The sequence below is a fragment of the Labrus bergylta genome, chromosome 3 (assembly GCF_963930695.1).
Source record: "Labrus bergylta chromosome 3, fLabBer1.1, whole genome shotgun sequence".
Taxonomy (NCBI): Eukaryota; Metazoa; Chordata; class Actinopteri; order Labriformes; family Labridae; genus Labrus; species Labrus bergylta.
In genome coordinates, this window is record NC_089197.1 from 19,871,761 (window position 1) to 19,887,595 (window position 15,835).

At 39.7% G+C, this 15,835-nt stretch overlaps 1 protein-coding gene across 4 annotated transcripts in view; it reads left to right on the forward strand.

Annotated features, from left to right (window-relative positions):
* The first annotated feature begins 2,124 nt into the window (after positions 1-2,124).
* Positions 2,125-15,835, forward strand: part of syt7b (synaptotagmin VIIb) — a 98,137-nt gene continuing 84,426 nt past the window's right edge. The window contains exons 1-2 of one of the 4 annotated variants that reach the window (XM_065952897.1): positions 2,125-2,366; positions 2,894-3,446. In XM_065952897.1, coding sequence (XP_065808969.1) covers positions 3,413-3,446 — 34 coding nt within the window. In that variant the 5' untranslated portion in view covers positions 2,125-2,366; positions 2,894-3,412. Of the gene's footprint in view, positions 2,367-2,812; positions 3,447-15,835 lie in introns of those variants that run through there. The other 3 variants (XM_020632514.3, XM_065952898.1, XM_065952896.1) reach the window with 3 other exon arrangements.

Sequence of the window (15,835 nt, forward strand, 5' to 3'; positions counted from 1 at the left end):
GACCAGCCTGTACTCTCTAAACCTCTCATCATCAGCCCCTCACTGAAGCTGCTCTGAATGCAGACCATTTAAATCATCGAACATGCCTAAAGTCAACTACTTGCCTACAAAGACAATAATGAAAACTTGAATTTTGACACAGTTAAAATATGAGATTCATGCCGATACTATCATTAATAAAATATATATTCTAAAGCAAAGCTCTGCAGAATTGTTTGACATTAATGTTAATCCTCTCCAATTTGACACCTTTTTATATAGCAAACATTTCTCACATTAGGTGCACACATTTAACAGTTTCATACACAGCACAGACTCCATGAAGACTTGTAAAGGTAAATATTATTTATTCAGGAATTAATGCCCTGACGACACGCGGAGCCGAACAGTACTGTCATTGAAGAAGAAGAAAAGCAAATCACCCTACATTGTTTCCTTCTTGTATTTAAGGTGTTGATTACATATCCTTACCATTGTGCTGAATAAACACCATCTGTCACCTGATGTCTTTATGTCCTTTCTCTTTTGGAAATACATTGAAGTGGATTGCACTTTCCATCATCACAACATCAAATCAGACGCAGTCTGTAATCCCTGGATAACTGTTCCTCCTATATATATGAATCAAACAGGAGAATGTTTCATAACCACAGGAGCATCTCAAGATATCAATACTTGATATGTTGACGTCAACACATTCCAAAAGAGGAGGGTTTGGAAGTGTCAAAGGTCACCTTTCATATTTGATCTGACATTTTGTATCTTATTGATGTTGTAAAGATTCTGACCTCGATGCTAAAAGAAAAATCCCAGAAGACCCTGATGTTTGATATTTTTATACCTTTGAGGGGAATTTAAAGTGGTCTGGGCACTTTGAATGTCTTCATCCAGTCTGACAGCATATTGAGACACTAAGCTCAACAGGGGTTTATACAATCATAAATGGTTCTATGTATATGCGTTTTCCTTTTTGTGTAGCTTAAACTTATGCTATTTAACGTGCATACAGTGTGTGATTTATAGCTCTATTGTATAATTTTCTGAAGATTGTTGTGCACGAGCTCAGCGGTGTTACTATAAGGCTCATACAATAATGTTGTAGACTTGATATAATGGCTCCAAAATTACAAACTGTGTGTCCAAAAACTTATTTTTATTGTTTTATATAACACATTCAACATGCTGAGCAAATCTTGGTGTAGAAATTACACAACATCATTAAAAAAAAATCCTGGAGAAATAAAGCGTGGCACAAGTTTTGTTGAACGTGTTGTTTTGAGTTCAAGTAGACTTTGTGACAGGCTTATAAATATTCATGAACAAGATTGTGTGAGAGAAAAAGGAGGGCTTGTGGTGAGGAAGTGAGCTGATGCAATGAGAAGTTTGGAACAGTCTCATACACAGAGTGCGAATTTCTTTCAAGAATGAAGACTGTATGAAGAGAACCAGACGAGCTATACAATAAGACAATCTGCCTTACAAATATGCACAGAAGTCAGAGGGGCTATCATAACAGAGTCATCAGACAGAAAACTGAGTAATGGAACAAAGAAACAAAGGTGTCACTAAGAGTCAACAGAGCGCAAAGCGGGTAAAGGTAGCATACAAGTCCAAGATAAGGATGTGGCATATGGAAAAATGTCTCTCTCTATGAAATAATCTTTTACTCTGTCATTTGAAGTTACATACAGAGATTTCCAATCCGTCTTTCCTGGTTAGGAGAAAGTTATTAAATAATTCATGAAAGTTTAGAGTGCAAAAACTTAGATTGGTGACCTAGATTTTTAGTATACTTGAACAATTTTAGATACCACATACTGTAACTTCAAACTCGATTTACTTTATATTTTATTTAACACTTTATATTTTTATATTTGATGGATATGTTACGCTCTTTTGGGTTAGACGTGTATTTTACTGTGATTTCAGAGTAAACTAGCACAAGTGTTCATATAATAAATAATATAATATATTGATAAAGTTCTATCCTATCTTTAAGAAAAAAGTAGGAACAGGTCTGAGTGTGAGACCCCCCCCCCCCCTACACACACACACAAAACACGGGCAATTCTTCATTATAATACATATTCAATGTATTTTTTCCACTTTCCCTTTTACTTCTCCTCTCACTGCTTGTGAAACATTTCATATACACGTCTTTAGTTCCACCTAAAATTAAGAAGGTTTATAAAGTTATACAATTACCCTTTATTCTAACCCTGTTCTACCTCAAATTTTTTCACAGCCTGTTTTAATGGGTTGGTGTATTGATCTCCACTACCAGCATCCAGCTGACTGATTTATGTACAACACTAGAGGCCGCCCGTGAGCCATGGTACGCGAATGACTCTGGGCGAACGTGAATGGTGAGTAAATGTGCCCCCTTATCCACTGTACGGGCCTGGTGGCTGTAATGGTATGATGGTCATAATGAAACAAAACAGGCTGCTCATGACATTGATACTAATCAAAGGCTTGATGGAGGCTAAACACGCGAGATCAGGTTCCAAGTTGGTCAGGTTGTGCGTAAAATGGTGCGCATCTGAGATTCTCACCTGAATCTCTGTATTAATGATTCTATTATGAAACGACAAATTATTGTTTATATGAATAATAGTAAAATCATGATTGAGGGTAAAAGCTGGTCACATAACCAGAAGTGTCCCTCTTCTATTGTCGACTGCGCTTTCTCCATCCCAGAATGCAGCGACAGGCTTGTATACTATAACAGAGTCAGCTGTCGGTCATAATTAGCACCATAATCACCAAGGTTGTCTACCTCAAGCCTTTAACTTGCATGTCATGGTCAGAAGCTTTTCTATATTTGTTGCAAATATTAGCGGCTTTATGAATTATGCATTTGAACATTATATCCTAATTTATTTCTCTTCAGATGTCATCATAAGCTTCCCATCAACATGTAGTTTCGTAGTAAACGTGCGCGTAAAACGCTGCTAAAAGCCGGGAACCTCTGATGAAATGGTCAATAGCTCTGAGGGCACGCGCGGATCCCTCGCCGCCTCAGCTGAGTAGACGACCTCCTACCGACTTACTTCACGTCACCCCGCCCGTCTGCCTGCCGTCTCCTCCCTGAAACCTTTCCTACGACCATCCCTTGGAGCGTCTCTGGGCTGTGCAAGCGAACACTGACTGAGAGAGACAGAGGTAGAAAGTGAGAGAGTCCAAATCCAAGCAGACTCCAAACATCACCTAGACTACCTGCTCCAGCACAACGAGGGGAGGAGGACGCACAAGTGCAGGCGCGTCCATGCGTGCCAGCTGAGACAATAAGCGGGTAGAGGACCACACATCCAAAATTGGAATAAGAGTTCATCTGGAGAACTCTTTGAAAGAAGACACCTTTGTGCTTCAAGAACAAGACAGCCTAAATGAGTAAATTGTGAGAAGAGTCATGCATCTCAACAGAGAAGAAGATAACAGCAAAGGTGAGCAAAAGATTTCAGTGGCCATCCGTGGGTACATTTTTTAATCCAGTGTGTGTAGTTCAACGGTCTCGCGTTGGTTCCAGATGCCCTTGAGTTTGCCATGTTGATGTCAAGTAATGAAACTGGGGGTCATTCAACAAGCTGCTGTGCTTTATGTGGGGCTTGTGTTGTTGCCTTTTACCAAAACGCACAGAAAAAGCCATCAGCGGCAGCGTGGAGGGCTGTTGCATACACCCCTGTCTGTGAGACAGCCACTTGGGCACTTCTGTTGTGCACGGTGTAGTCGTTTCGCGCACGGTGACCTGAGCATACATGCACAAGGTCATCCATACTCTGTCATATTTGTGAGCGACCCGCCGTGTTTGTGCAGACGCGAGATGTGTGTTTGTGTTGTTGTCTGTTATTGACTAGCCACTGGTGTGTATGTGCGCGCGCGAGAGTGTTGATGTGTGTGTGAGTGCCCTCCGTTGTTGTCGGAGGGGAGAAATGGAGAGCAGACGGTGTGTAATGACACGAACCTTCCATCAGGACAAGTAATGATGATGCCCCAACCAGAGCCACGCGGGGTATTTTTACTCCCCATCTCTGAGCTGAGGTCGAGGTCACTGATCAACACCTGATGCTGAAGGAGATTTTGTTTCTGATTGTCCGTAGACATGACGCTTGTGTCTTAGATTTGCATTTGAAGTAACAACTGAAGTGACTCGTTTTTGTTCACCACACCCACACAAAGCAAGTTTAGCACAATGGGAATGATTGATAAGCAGCAGTATTGTCTCCATCTGTTTAACCCGTGGACTTAAATTAAATTGGCTTATTTCTTGCATGTTATGGTCAAAACTCTCCAAGTGATACCAGTAGAGCACTTTAAGGGAGAACTGTTTCTAGTTTAAGATGGCAAGAACTCAATATGAAACTGTAAATCTCTCGTAACTTTCCTTGTCTCACATCTTAGCATCATGCTGATAATGATGTGATATTGCTGGCAAGGGAATACAACATTTCAATTTTTATGTGCAGCTGTCATGCTTTATGGGCGGCGAACATCTTTGTTTTTAGCAGCTGTAAAACATGCTGTTGAGAGTGGAGTTCCCCATGTGCTCAGTGGTGCCCTGCTAGTGACACTCCGCGTCCTCCCTCATCCACAATGTCTTTCGACCTCATCCCCAGTTAAGGTTTCACTAGGGACAAAAGATGAGTCACCAACTGCGACTGGACGTGATTTCCTGATTACATGACAGGCAAGTGTGTGTGCTTCAGTTCAGAGAGAGAATCTGTGTGTCAGAGTGAGAGACAGAGAGAGTGTGAGTGTTCATGCATCTGAGAGTGAGACTGAATGTGTGAGGGGAAGGTGTGCAAGTCAAAAAGCTTTCGTGAGAGGTGACATATAGCAGCAGAATTTTAAGAAAAAAACATATTAAAGTTTCTTTCAGAGTAGAAAACCTGTGGAACACTGATCAACGAGTGATAACAGTGCTCCCTCTAATATAAAAAGATTACGTCCAAGCATCCTTTTTAAATCCAAGTTGGAAAGTGCACCAGCCAATAATAATAGTGATACAGAAAATATTATTCCAGGAAACATCATCTCTTTAAGTTAACTAAACCAATTTCAGTTCAATTCAATAAAATTACTTTTTTATGTTGTTATTAATTATTTTTTTGCTCATATTGATAGGACAAGTGAAGAGAGACGTGGGTAGGAGAGAGTGGGGTAGATGTACATCAAAGGGTCGAGGCCAGGAGTTGAACCTGCAATCGATGCGTTAAGAACTGTCGCCTGTCTGTATATGGGATGTCTGCTCTACTGTCTGAGTTTAACCTGCTCCCTAATAAAATAACTTTCAATGTCCCCATTGAGGTTTAATGCAAAAGCATTCAGCACATCTTAATGCTAACAAATATGACAAACTAATTGAATTGAATTATAAAAATGTATTCTTTTACGTATAATAGAGTTTTATGTTTGAAAAATTATTCATTTTTTAGTGAAGAGGACATTACCCAACTACAGTATGACATTTTTACCCTTACAGTTAATAATTGTGATCAAACCAGTTAATTGATGAACAAAGTCAAACCGTGAGGTTTAATTTTGAGCCAACTAGAAGCAAGCCGACTTTTTTAAATTCGTCATTACATTTGAAATCTGTAACTCTTATCAAGAGCTGTTTAAAGAGTGCTACTATCTGGTTTTAACACATTTAAGCTGGCCCAAGTCCTCTCATGTTCTGTGAGGCTATTTGGCCACTTTAACCCTCAACTCAAACAGATGGTGTTTGAAGTGTATAGGCCATCCACTGTGTCAACATGAATCAGAGCAATAGCTCAGATTCAACACCAAAAAATATTGCCCAGCCTCCAGCTTTAATTGTCATGTTGCATTACCCTGGGTAACCAAAAAAGTTAACACGTTTTCCTTCAGTGACAATCTTTTTCAGGACTAATTTTAGGGTATGGGGGTGTTTTAGGAAATTGTAAGTAAGCCAAATGACAAGATCGACAGCTGTTACATTTTCATGATGCTCACACTCGATGTGAGCTGCAAGAGGCTCCAACTGTTTCTGTAGCGTTTTTATCTATTAATTTAATTTCAAATTACTTGAATGACTGAATACACAGAAAAAACTTTGCAAAGTCATTTAAACCATATAAAGGCATCAGTTTATCTTGAGCTGTCACACAGTGAATAGTGTGCCAGCTTTTCAATGATGTGTATTCAAGAAGTGTATACAATAGTGAGACAGATTTTCTCTCAGTGTTAGAAATCTAATAAATTTTCTGAGACTCATTTATGTTGAAGTGAGTGGGTTCATTTTTTGATGCCATGATATGATGCAAGTTGGTGCTCATATTAACAAATATTGATCAGGCTGTCCTCCACTATGCAGTAAGAATACAGCACAAATCCTCCAATCTACTGGATGTTAGTGTATTTCTTTAGAAACCTAAAGTGCATTGTTTTTTTTAGTAAAGTTAGTGGATTACGCAGATGACTGTATTGTATGAGCATAAGAAGAGATGCATCTTGTACTGGTGTAATATTCTGTGGATGAAACTTTTTTTTTACTGCAGCATTGTTTTGATCTCTTCAGAACAGGCCAAGTTTAAATGTCAGGTGTGTCAGGGTGGCCTCCTAGCACGGTGCAAAAGAGTCATTATTAATGTTGCACGTGAACATCCAGAGATAATTGTATAATATTAGTAGCATTAAGATTCAGAGGAAAATGTTTAATTAATGTTATGGAGCAAAACTAATGGACCGGAATCTTATTACTGACTGGAGACAAGCTGCAAGAGAGAAGACACACAAAGAGCAGTAATTAATATAATCTGAAACAAAAGTATTTACATTCCCAGTTTAACGCTGAGCCACACTGCTGGGAAACAAGCCACCTAGATTTATAGGCACCAGGGACAAGAGCAAGATGCCATGAAAGGGGAAATATTGCTCTGTTCTACTTAGCTGCACACAAATTTACAACCTAGGAGGAGTATGATAGAACATCCCATCAAAATGATGGCTGAATGGAAAAGTTAAGACAGGAGGGGACCAGAAGAAGACACAATGTGTCACAGAGAGGGGCAGAGACAGGTTTCTGTGGGGTGAGCAGCACCAGACGAATAAATTCTTCAGTATTTTAGAAAACTGTCACTTGGATTCTCTCATGGTGTATGAGTTTGATGGGAAAAAAAATACAAAAAATGATTTTCCATGAGGGCTTCAAGCAAGAGTCAGCAGATTTGTGAGTCCATTATTTGCAATATTTGATCAAAATAATGTTCAATCTTCTATGAGCCGTGTTTACATTTGGTATTTCTCAATGGTCTGTAAGAAAATAAAGAAGAGAAAGCTTTTTCTAGGTTATGAGTGCATTATGAGGCTGCAAGGAAAACAAGAAAATCAATTAAGTTGGCACTAATGTAATATGTGTATTTAGTTATGTTATGATTTTGGCAGGAGCAAAACATAATTTCAGTGTGATTATTATTGGACAAAAAAGAGGATCACACCTGATGCATGACCACATTTATACTGCAGTAATCATGACTGGTGAGGTTTTCTGAACTTAGCAAACAACTTATTTGAACCATGTGTAGTATATCTTGTTCTCTCTACTAATTGAGGGAATGAGATAAACTGTTACACTTTCAGTTTTGTTGGTATATCCTGTTCTATCAACTGGTAGAGATATTCACAGGTTCCTACTCATGTCAGGATATTACAGGAGCTGCTGTTGAAGTTTCTTCAACATTGCTGTATCTATGAGCAAATCTGCTCCACATGTAGATTTGTGTGGACTCTTTGTGCTCACATACCCTTGAAAGAGTCAAGTCTCTTCTATGCAATGTTCTTTTATTCCCTATTCCCTCCCTACACTTTAACTGGACTTCAATGTCAGTGCGGTGGAAGCTGCCAATGTGCTTATGTTGACCATCTTGCCTGTTATTTCTCAAATAGTTCAACAAGCACTATAATAACTTTATAATAATAATACATTTATTTCTAGAGCACTTTTCAAAATCCAGGTTACAAAGTGCTTTACAAAGGCTGTAAAAAATAAATAAAACAGTCATAAAGTCAAAAGCACAAAACAAAAGAATCAAAGGATCAAATTCATTTAAAATAATTCTAAAAGACGCACACAAATCGTTTCAATTCAATCAAATAAAATTATACTTGTCGTGAAGTTGGGAGAGGCTTCAGAGGCGTGTTTAGTAAGATCTTTGCTTTTTGCAATCTACTCTGATCACAACCCTCTCCTCTTTCTGTCCTGCACTTACAATCACAATCAGTGACTGTCACTCTGGATTGATAACCAGTGATCTTTTGATGTGCAAGATCACAACGAAGACATTTCTCTTCACAGGAGTTCAGAAAGTGTTTTTGTAGATGTTGTTTCTATGTAGCCTGTGGTTTTAAGATCACCCAAACCTATCAGTTTGTGTACCGAAGAGTGGTCTATGACGGCCTCAGCTGTTGCCACCAATTATTGTTTTACTTGATTGTAGAGTGGAATATGTGGCCCCCTGAGTGAGATTGGGGCAGAGACCACCAATTTTAGACACACCCTGCTATCCTGAACACCCTCATTGGAGGGGGAACCAATCCCATTTCTCCATGAGGATAAAGCCTCTTAGGACAAGCTATATATTCTATGATTAGATGGGAGCATCATTTCACTGTGGTTCTTTATATGTCTATATCTAATTGGTGGAAATTAGTGTATGGATTACACATTTGGTTTAATTTGAAACTAACTCGCTTTACTTGCTTAGGAGTTGTCAAGGTTTTCATTGAAGGTCTTTTACACACAATCACAGATATCCTGTATTAATTATATACCATTCTTATATGAGAAGGAATGTGCTGATTTAGGTGTTTTTGGTTTTGGACATGTCAGGTTGGGGCAGGTCATATACTTTTTTTAATCTGGCAACATTTTGACTCTTTCTTTTACATTTTATTACAATAAAGTATTTTGCCGTTTATATTCCATCAATGAAAATCGGAAGCTGTGCATTCAATCAGAGTAAATCTGTGTCATTGAAAAAAGAAACCATTGATAATAGGTGAAAGGCAACTGGCCATTGGATGCTGCTCATACATGTTTAGAGCCTGTTGTTCATATCCCAGTGATGTATTTGTATTTATCTTGATCCTTGTCCTTACTCTAACCTGTACAACCACATTACATAATCCAGTGTGTATGTATATTTCTGTGTATTTTATACTTGGTGCGTGGTCAGGCGAGTCTTGCATAACTATTTCAGCAGCATGTCTATGCTAAAGACTGCTTTATAATTGTTCTCTGCATTTACTCTACTTCTGTCTCTCCTCTCGCTTGACCCTGATTGCCACCTTTTCTCTGTTTTACTTTGTTCTCTGCAATTATTGATAAATTCCCAAACCCAAGGCCAGAGATGGCGGAGAAGATTTTGGAATCTGGATGAAGTTGCATCAAGAAAGTAGCGGAGAACTGTAGCAGCAGTGTGGGCTGAAAATGCTACTGGCAGATACAGGGGGCTGGTGCAGAAAGACAGAAATAGATAATTGGAGACAGAGGCAGAGGGAAGAGAGAGGGAGGCTGTCTAGATTTTTGAGAGAATATCTGTTATGTCTCTCAGTAGTGAGTGTTTTGAAGAGGAAAAGAGAGAAATACACTATGCCTTTAATCAGTGAACTCACTGAGGCAACATTGCTCTGCTCTCCAGACACTGTAAAGAGACAAAAAAAGAGAGATGGAGGAGAGTGAAGGAAGGGTTTTTTTGATACTGATTTATGTGTACATATTTGGAGAAAGATGCTCTCTGGCCTCCTTTTGTTTGGTGAAATGCTGACTACAGTAACAGTAAATGAAGTATCTGTAAAAATAGTTCCTTCAAATAAATGTAAACGCTTGAATTTAAACGGTATGATCTCTTGATTAGACTTGGACTACATGATGGATTTATTTGTACATGGACTGGAGCATGCGATAGGCTACTATCTTTACATGCATACACCTTATTTCTGCCTTTTTAATTTGTAAAACATCAATACATTGTCAAACTCACTAAGATACTTTTCTTCTGACCACGTCCTGTGCAGTAATTTTGTACAACGTTGTATTACTCCTTCATTAAAGAAGCCAGTTGCTGTCCTCAGCTGGCTCCCACCCCTGCTCTGGACAAATGCAGACCACACTGTAAATAATAGTAGACGAAGCCTGAACCCATTGGTTATTGAAGGGGGCTGTGGATGATGATCACCATGCTGAAAATGCTGTTTCACCCTAACTTACAGTCAACTTAACAACAAGCAAAGAGCTGGAGCTGGATCTGGTCTTAAGCCTCCTGACAAACCACTACCTTGGCCGTCAGGTCAGTCAGGTGAGCTAAGGGCTCCTACTTCATTACATCAAAATCCATGAGTTGTTAAAAACTTCACCCCCCGTTCAGTGTGTGCAGATAGATTCTTGAGCTTATCAGACCAATTTTGTTTCTTGAACCAACATGTTTGATTCTGCTTTAAAAATTGACACTTTTGACTGGATTTTCATGTGACTTCTGGTTCTTCTGCAGCCAGCCTCAAGTGGACAATCGATGAACTGCAGATTTTTGCGCTTCCGCTTTGGCTTAAATTGTCAACACCAGAGGTTGAAGCTTGATACAGACTACTACAGTATGTGCCACTTCTGCTCATCTTTCAGCATGTAATGTCTGACTAAAACATAGAGATGCCGAGTATCCTTTAGAATTATGACTTTTTTACACAATCCCACACTTCATGGTTTACATCTAATACCAAAGCTAGAAGTATAGTGACCCTTTTTTTATGAAGCAAGGTTATGGATGGATGTCTTACTTTCATGCAGGAGATTGGAGTTTACGTCTGTATGCTTTATAATTGCAACCAAAACCTTTTCTAACCTTGACCAAATATTTAACTGTCAATTCATAAGCAGACTTAATTTTCTGTGCTCAGACATTGTCTTACCGAGAATCGGACATGATGTATTAGAGATCTTAATAAAAATGTGGCATTTAATGTGAAAAAAAAATGTTGTCATCAAAAGTTATTTGTTTTTGTAGTGTCCTCCATCATTGAAAGTCTTGCTGGTGATAGTATTTTAAAGACAGACAGCTGTTAAATCATTATGGTTGATGGTTAAACCTTTCTTGCTCATTTTTCACAAACACAACCTTGAATTGCCCAACCCTCATCAAACCTAAAAATACAGCTTATTTGCAGCCTGCAGACATTTAAGAAAGTATAAAATATCGAAAACATTATGATTGGATATAAAAATGTTATTGATAGTAGTCTTTTTAAGAAACCTCCAATATGAACATATTTGTCTTGCAGAGATGTTACCATTGTACAGAGCTGGTTGGTGGAGAACTAAAGACACCAAAACTTTAGCTTGAAAATACATTTAGTTTTGTCCTCTGTGCCACCTGGTCACCTTTCATCCTTGTCTGCTTGCTGAATTACCTGTAAGGCTTCTTGGATACTGGCCTTACTATTCTACCAGGCCTTCTGATTGACATGTAATGCCCATCTATCAGCTAGTGATGGAACAAAATCTGCCTAGAAACCTACGAAACAAGCCTCAAGCAGTGATTACCTTATTTTGGTTGATACGTAGGATAGGAGAGAGTTTTTGTTGGCTCTCCTGTCCCTATCCACAGTGGCCTTGTGTGACTCTGAAATGTTGTCAGGATGAGTAAGGCAGAGGGTTATTTGTGGTTTGTACTCCTGCCCAGAATGGAGGCTTGAGAGCTGTGTCACATCATGAGTAAGAGTGCAACTTGGCTCGCCACCTATTATTGAACAGGACATGAAAAATTAATTGTTTAAGTGGAAGATTGATGGATGGAAGGATAAATATTGAAGAATAGGACATAATCCAGATACAAGACATTTGCACCCCACCCAGACTGTGAGAGGAGAACAGGATATTATAAGAACAGTTATCAGCAGTCTAGCCAGGAACAGATGGTGAGACAGAGTTACGCACAGACGGGATCTTCCTGCCAATACAGGACTGACAGAGAATAGTGTCAGCAAGTACATACACAGACCAATACAAACCTAGTCTCTGACTTATAGGTCTTGATGAGGGAGCGCTAATGATTTCAAAGGCATCATTGCTGTCACTGTCACAACCCAAACCCCTCATTTCCTCTCTGCTCTTTTGTTCTGTTTCCTCTCATTCAACTCTCTTACTGTATACCAACTCTCATTTCCCCCACTCATTCTCTCCTCCAGCTTGTCTTTAGTGTATCACTTTCTAATGTTATGATACATTTAAATACTTACAAATACTGAAGCCTGACTGATGCACCGCACTCTCATTTGATCCACTTTTGGACTCCTGTTCCCAGCAAAATAATTGATGTTTGACTGGTAAATTATTCATTACAGGTAGTAGAGAGGCAAATGTAATTAAATAAGCTAATGCAAAGAAGCTCTTAGGGACTATTAAATGCAGCCCAAATGTTTAGTTCACGGTGAATTAAGTTTATACTTTGTCTGACGCACATCAGACATCTGATCTGATGCTTCACCCAGGGGTACAGCAGGTGCCGGCAAGTGTCAAGTTGTATGAGGAGCCCTTGAGGGGTATTTTATTTACAGGTGTGGATCCTGTAGGGAGAGCGGGTGTGTCTACCTGCTGATGTCGAGATTTAATAAGCACACAGTCACACACTGCTGGCTCTGGACCTCTCTTTACAAATTCCAATGTTTCTCTTTTCTGCAGACTTTCACAACAGTGTATTGTGAAGAGACTCAGATTCTGCATTGGGTATTTGCTTTTAAAAGGAATGATTTCAGGTGCATACAATAAGTTAATGACATTCCTCTCAGGTAAAACTTCAACACCAACCTGTCCTGAACCGGACTAGAAAAATGTATCACTTGCTGAGTAATACCAGACCTCTGCCTTTTCAGGGTAGCGGCTCTTTGGTACTTCGGTGTAAGACGGATATTTGAGAGTGTTGGGATCTGTTAAATCTGGGGTGAAGTACAGTTCATAAAGTTGCAGAAACCTGTTTACTACATCTCTTTTTGAAAGTTGTTGGACTGAGTCCTAACAAGACTGGCCGATTGATTTCCCTCCAGCCACAAGGATCAAAAAGGTCTCTTAATATTTCTTTAGACCAGTGTTTCTCAAAGTGTACCCCCTGCGTGGGGGACGTACCCCTACTGCGTGGGCCACGGACACATGACAAGGGGGAAACATGCAGTATGCACGGTTTTTTTGCAGACCATTTTTTAATTGTTCTTTTTTGTATCCTTTTACTATTGCCATTTAAGATTAATGAACTAGTGGACGATCAGTGTCCCTTGCTCTGTACCCCTTGTATGTTTGTTGCATGCATAGGATTTCAGATAGGATGCAGTGTGCACTCGCCGAGGGGAAGGGCATAGCGAATGAGGAGGAGCACAATTGCTAGGCCACTTAAACGATAGTCCCGAAAGTAGCTACTTTTTGGATGGGCAATGAATCTGTCCACTATTCACACTGATCTGACAATTCATACTGGCGACTGATAATTTGAGCAGTTTCACCCTGTCAACCTCCAGCTTGCAGCTTTACCCCTGACTTCTGTTTCCCCCGCACTGAAGAAAGCAATGCTGTGGGATGAAGTAGCTTGCCTTGAATAGAGCCCCCAACGATGATGTGTGTTACAGCCTTCAGCACCTGGTCAGTGTGCAGGCCGCTGTGTCTGTCTCAGGGTTACAGTGCAGCAGCTGAAGATTTGTTGCAGCTTTCTTCTCCTCAGGCAGCGAGGGCATGGAGGTGATTCAGCCTCGCTCCTGAAGAAGGCTGTTGCAGAGGCAGTGAATTAATTTAAGAAGAGTCTGAGCAGGTTTGAATTGAAATGTTATGCTCTTGCTTTCTTCCCATCTGTCTCCTCAGATTTTTTGTACATTTCCTAACTGATAACTTTTCCTTTTTAAATGTTTATATGTGCAATACCCATATATTCCCTGGGTTATTTTTGTCTACAAACATGTCTTCTCTCCTCCCTGCACTCATCAGTAGTCTCATCACTGTAGGCTAACAGTTCTTACTGTCTGTCGTTTGTATGGCCAGCACTGTAAGAGAGATGGATTGGATGTATATAAGAGAAAGAGCAGAGACAGTTAATATATTAAATTCACAATAAATATATTTCATTATAAAATTTACACTGAAAATTAAGTGCCTGTAAGTGTGCAGCAGTAACTGCACAACCTCCCAATACAAGCTACACATTTTCCCATCACAACTGAACGCCCACCACCTGCACAATGCCACTGATGAATATTATAGTGATATTCTTGTTATCAGCTATCTATACAGTCTCCTCTTCACAGGAGGATGAGATGGAGTAATATGAATGTGTTTGTTTACAGGTTAGCATAATGGAGGGTCCCATCCCTGTGTAAATGAAGCTGTTTGCTCATGCATATGCGTGTGTCGCTGTTTGCAGTGATGTGTGACAATGTCCGCATCATTTTTTTTTGTATGAATTCCAAGCTGCCATACCCTTACTGCATCTCTACTCACTTGTGCCTTTCTCCTTCAATTTCCTTCCCTCTGCTTTTAATGGATTGTTTTTATTTTCCCTGTATGTCTAAAACCATCATACTTTCAGAAGGCTGAAATGATATGGATGGATCGTGGCCAAGAAAGGAAAGAGAGGTACAGACAAGAGGAAAAATGAGAGCAACGATGGCACTCCTTTGAGGATTTTAGGAGAGGGTAGAGGAGAGTAGGCAAAGCTGAGGTAATTTGAAGAGTAATGAAGATAGATTGAGGAAGGAAGGAAGTTAATCTATCTGCATTCATCTCAAGTATGAAAATATTTAAAAAATAAGCCCACAACTTGGCCAGCAGAAGCCCTTAATATGAAATAGTTCTACTGTCATGCAAGGTGATTATCTTCAATTCACACACATTTCATGTGATCTTTTTGCAGCCCAGACATTCTATGAATAAATCTGGGTAAAATCTGGAAATGCCAAAACCTTATTTCTGGCAAGCAATCCAACCATGATGTAAGAATCTACAGCAATGTTTGTGACTTTTTAAGGCTACACTTTAAGCCAAATGATGCTGGCATACAAACATATGCTCACAATGATGCAAATATGCTTACATGATGTGGCCTGTGGCCAATGTGTTCACCACACCAACCAATGTAGGTATTGTTATAAGCATGCAACACACCACATATCAAAGTGTTGTAGTTAAGGGAAGCTGATGTGAATGTCGTTAATTGCACTTATATCATTAACTTGAGGTAAGGGACCAACTAAGATTTTGAGTTTGATGTTGGTACAAGGTCAAAAGCCATTTCTACAACTAGTTGTTAATAGATTGGAGCAAAGTTTGTGTAGAGGTCTTCCACTAAAATTCAACTAGGTCTGATTCAGGAAAATATCCATAAGTGAAGATCTGGAACATCGCAATGTTGAACTTGTGGTAGGATTCAGTAACATATGTTTTCTGAAGGGGCCTAGTAGTTGTATCAATGTTTGTAGGTAGTCAACAATTGACTGTCAAATCAAACCATTGGAAATACAGGTAGTTTCATCTGCTTGACATTTCTGCCTGTCGCACCTCCAGCAGTGCCATTGTGCAGGTTGCAGGGTTGTCAGCTGGGAGCTACCCTTCCCTGATATTTTGGTCCTTTAATCCTGGAAAATCTCAAGGTGGTGGAACAGCAGTACGGACATCTCCCTGCAGCCTGCCCCAGGATCCTTTTCCACATGCCTTGTCCTTCTTGTAGCCAGAAACGGAAGCTCCTTTGCTCTGCCTCTTCTGCAAGATCTTTGAGTGCTCGCCTCCTCTTGGGGTCTGTGACTGCAAATGTACTTCAAGCCTGCTGGTTTCCAGTATTTCGGCTAG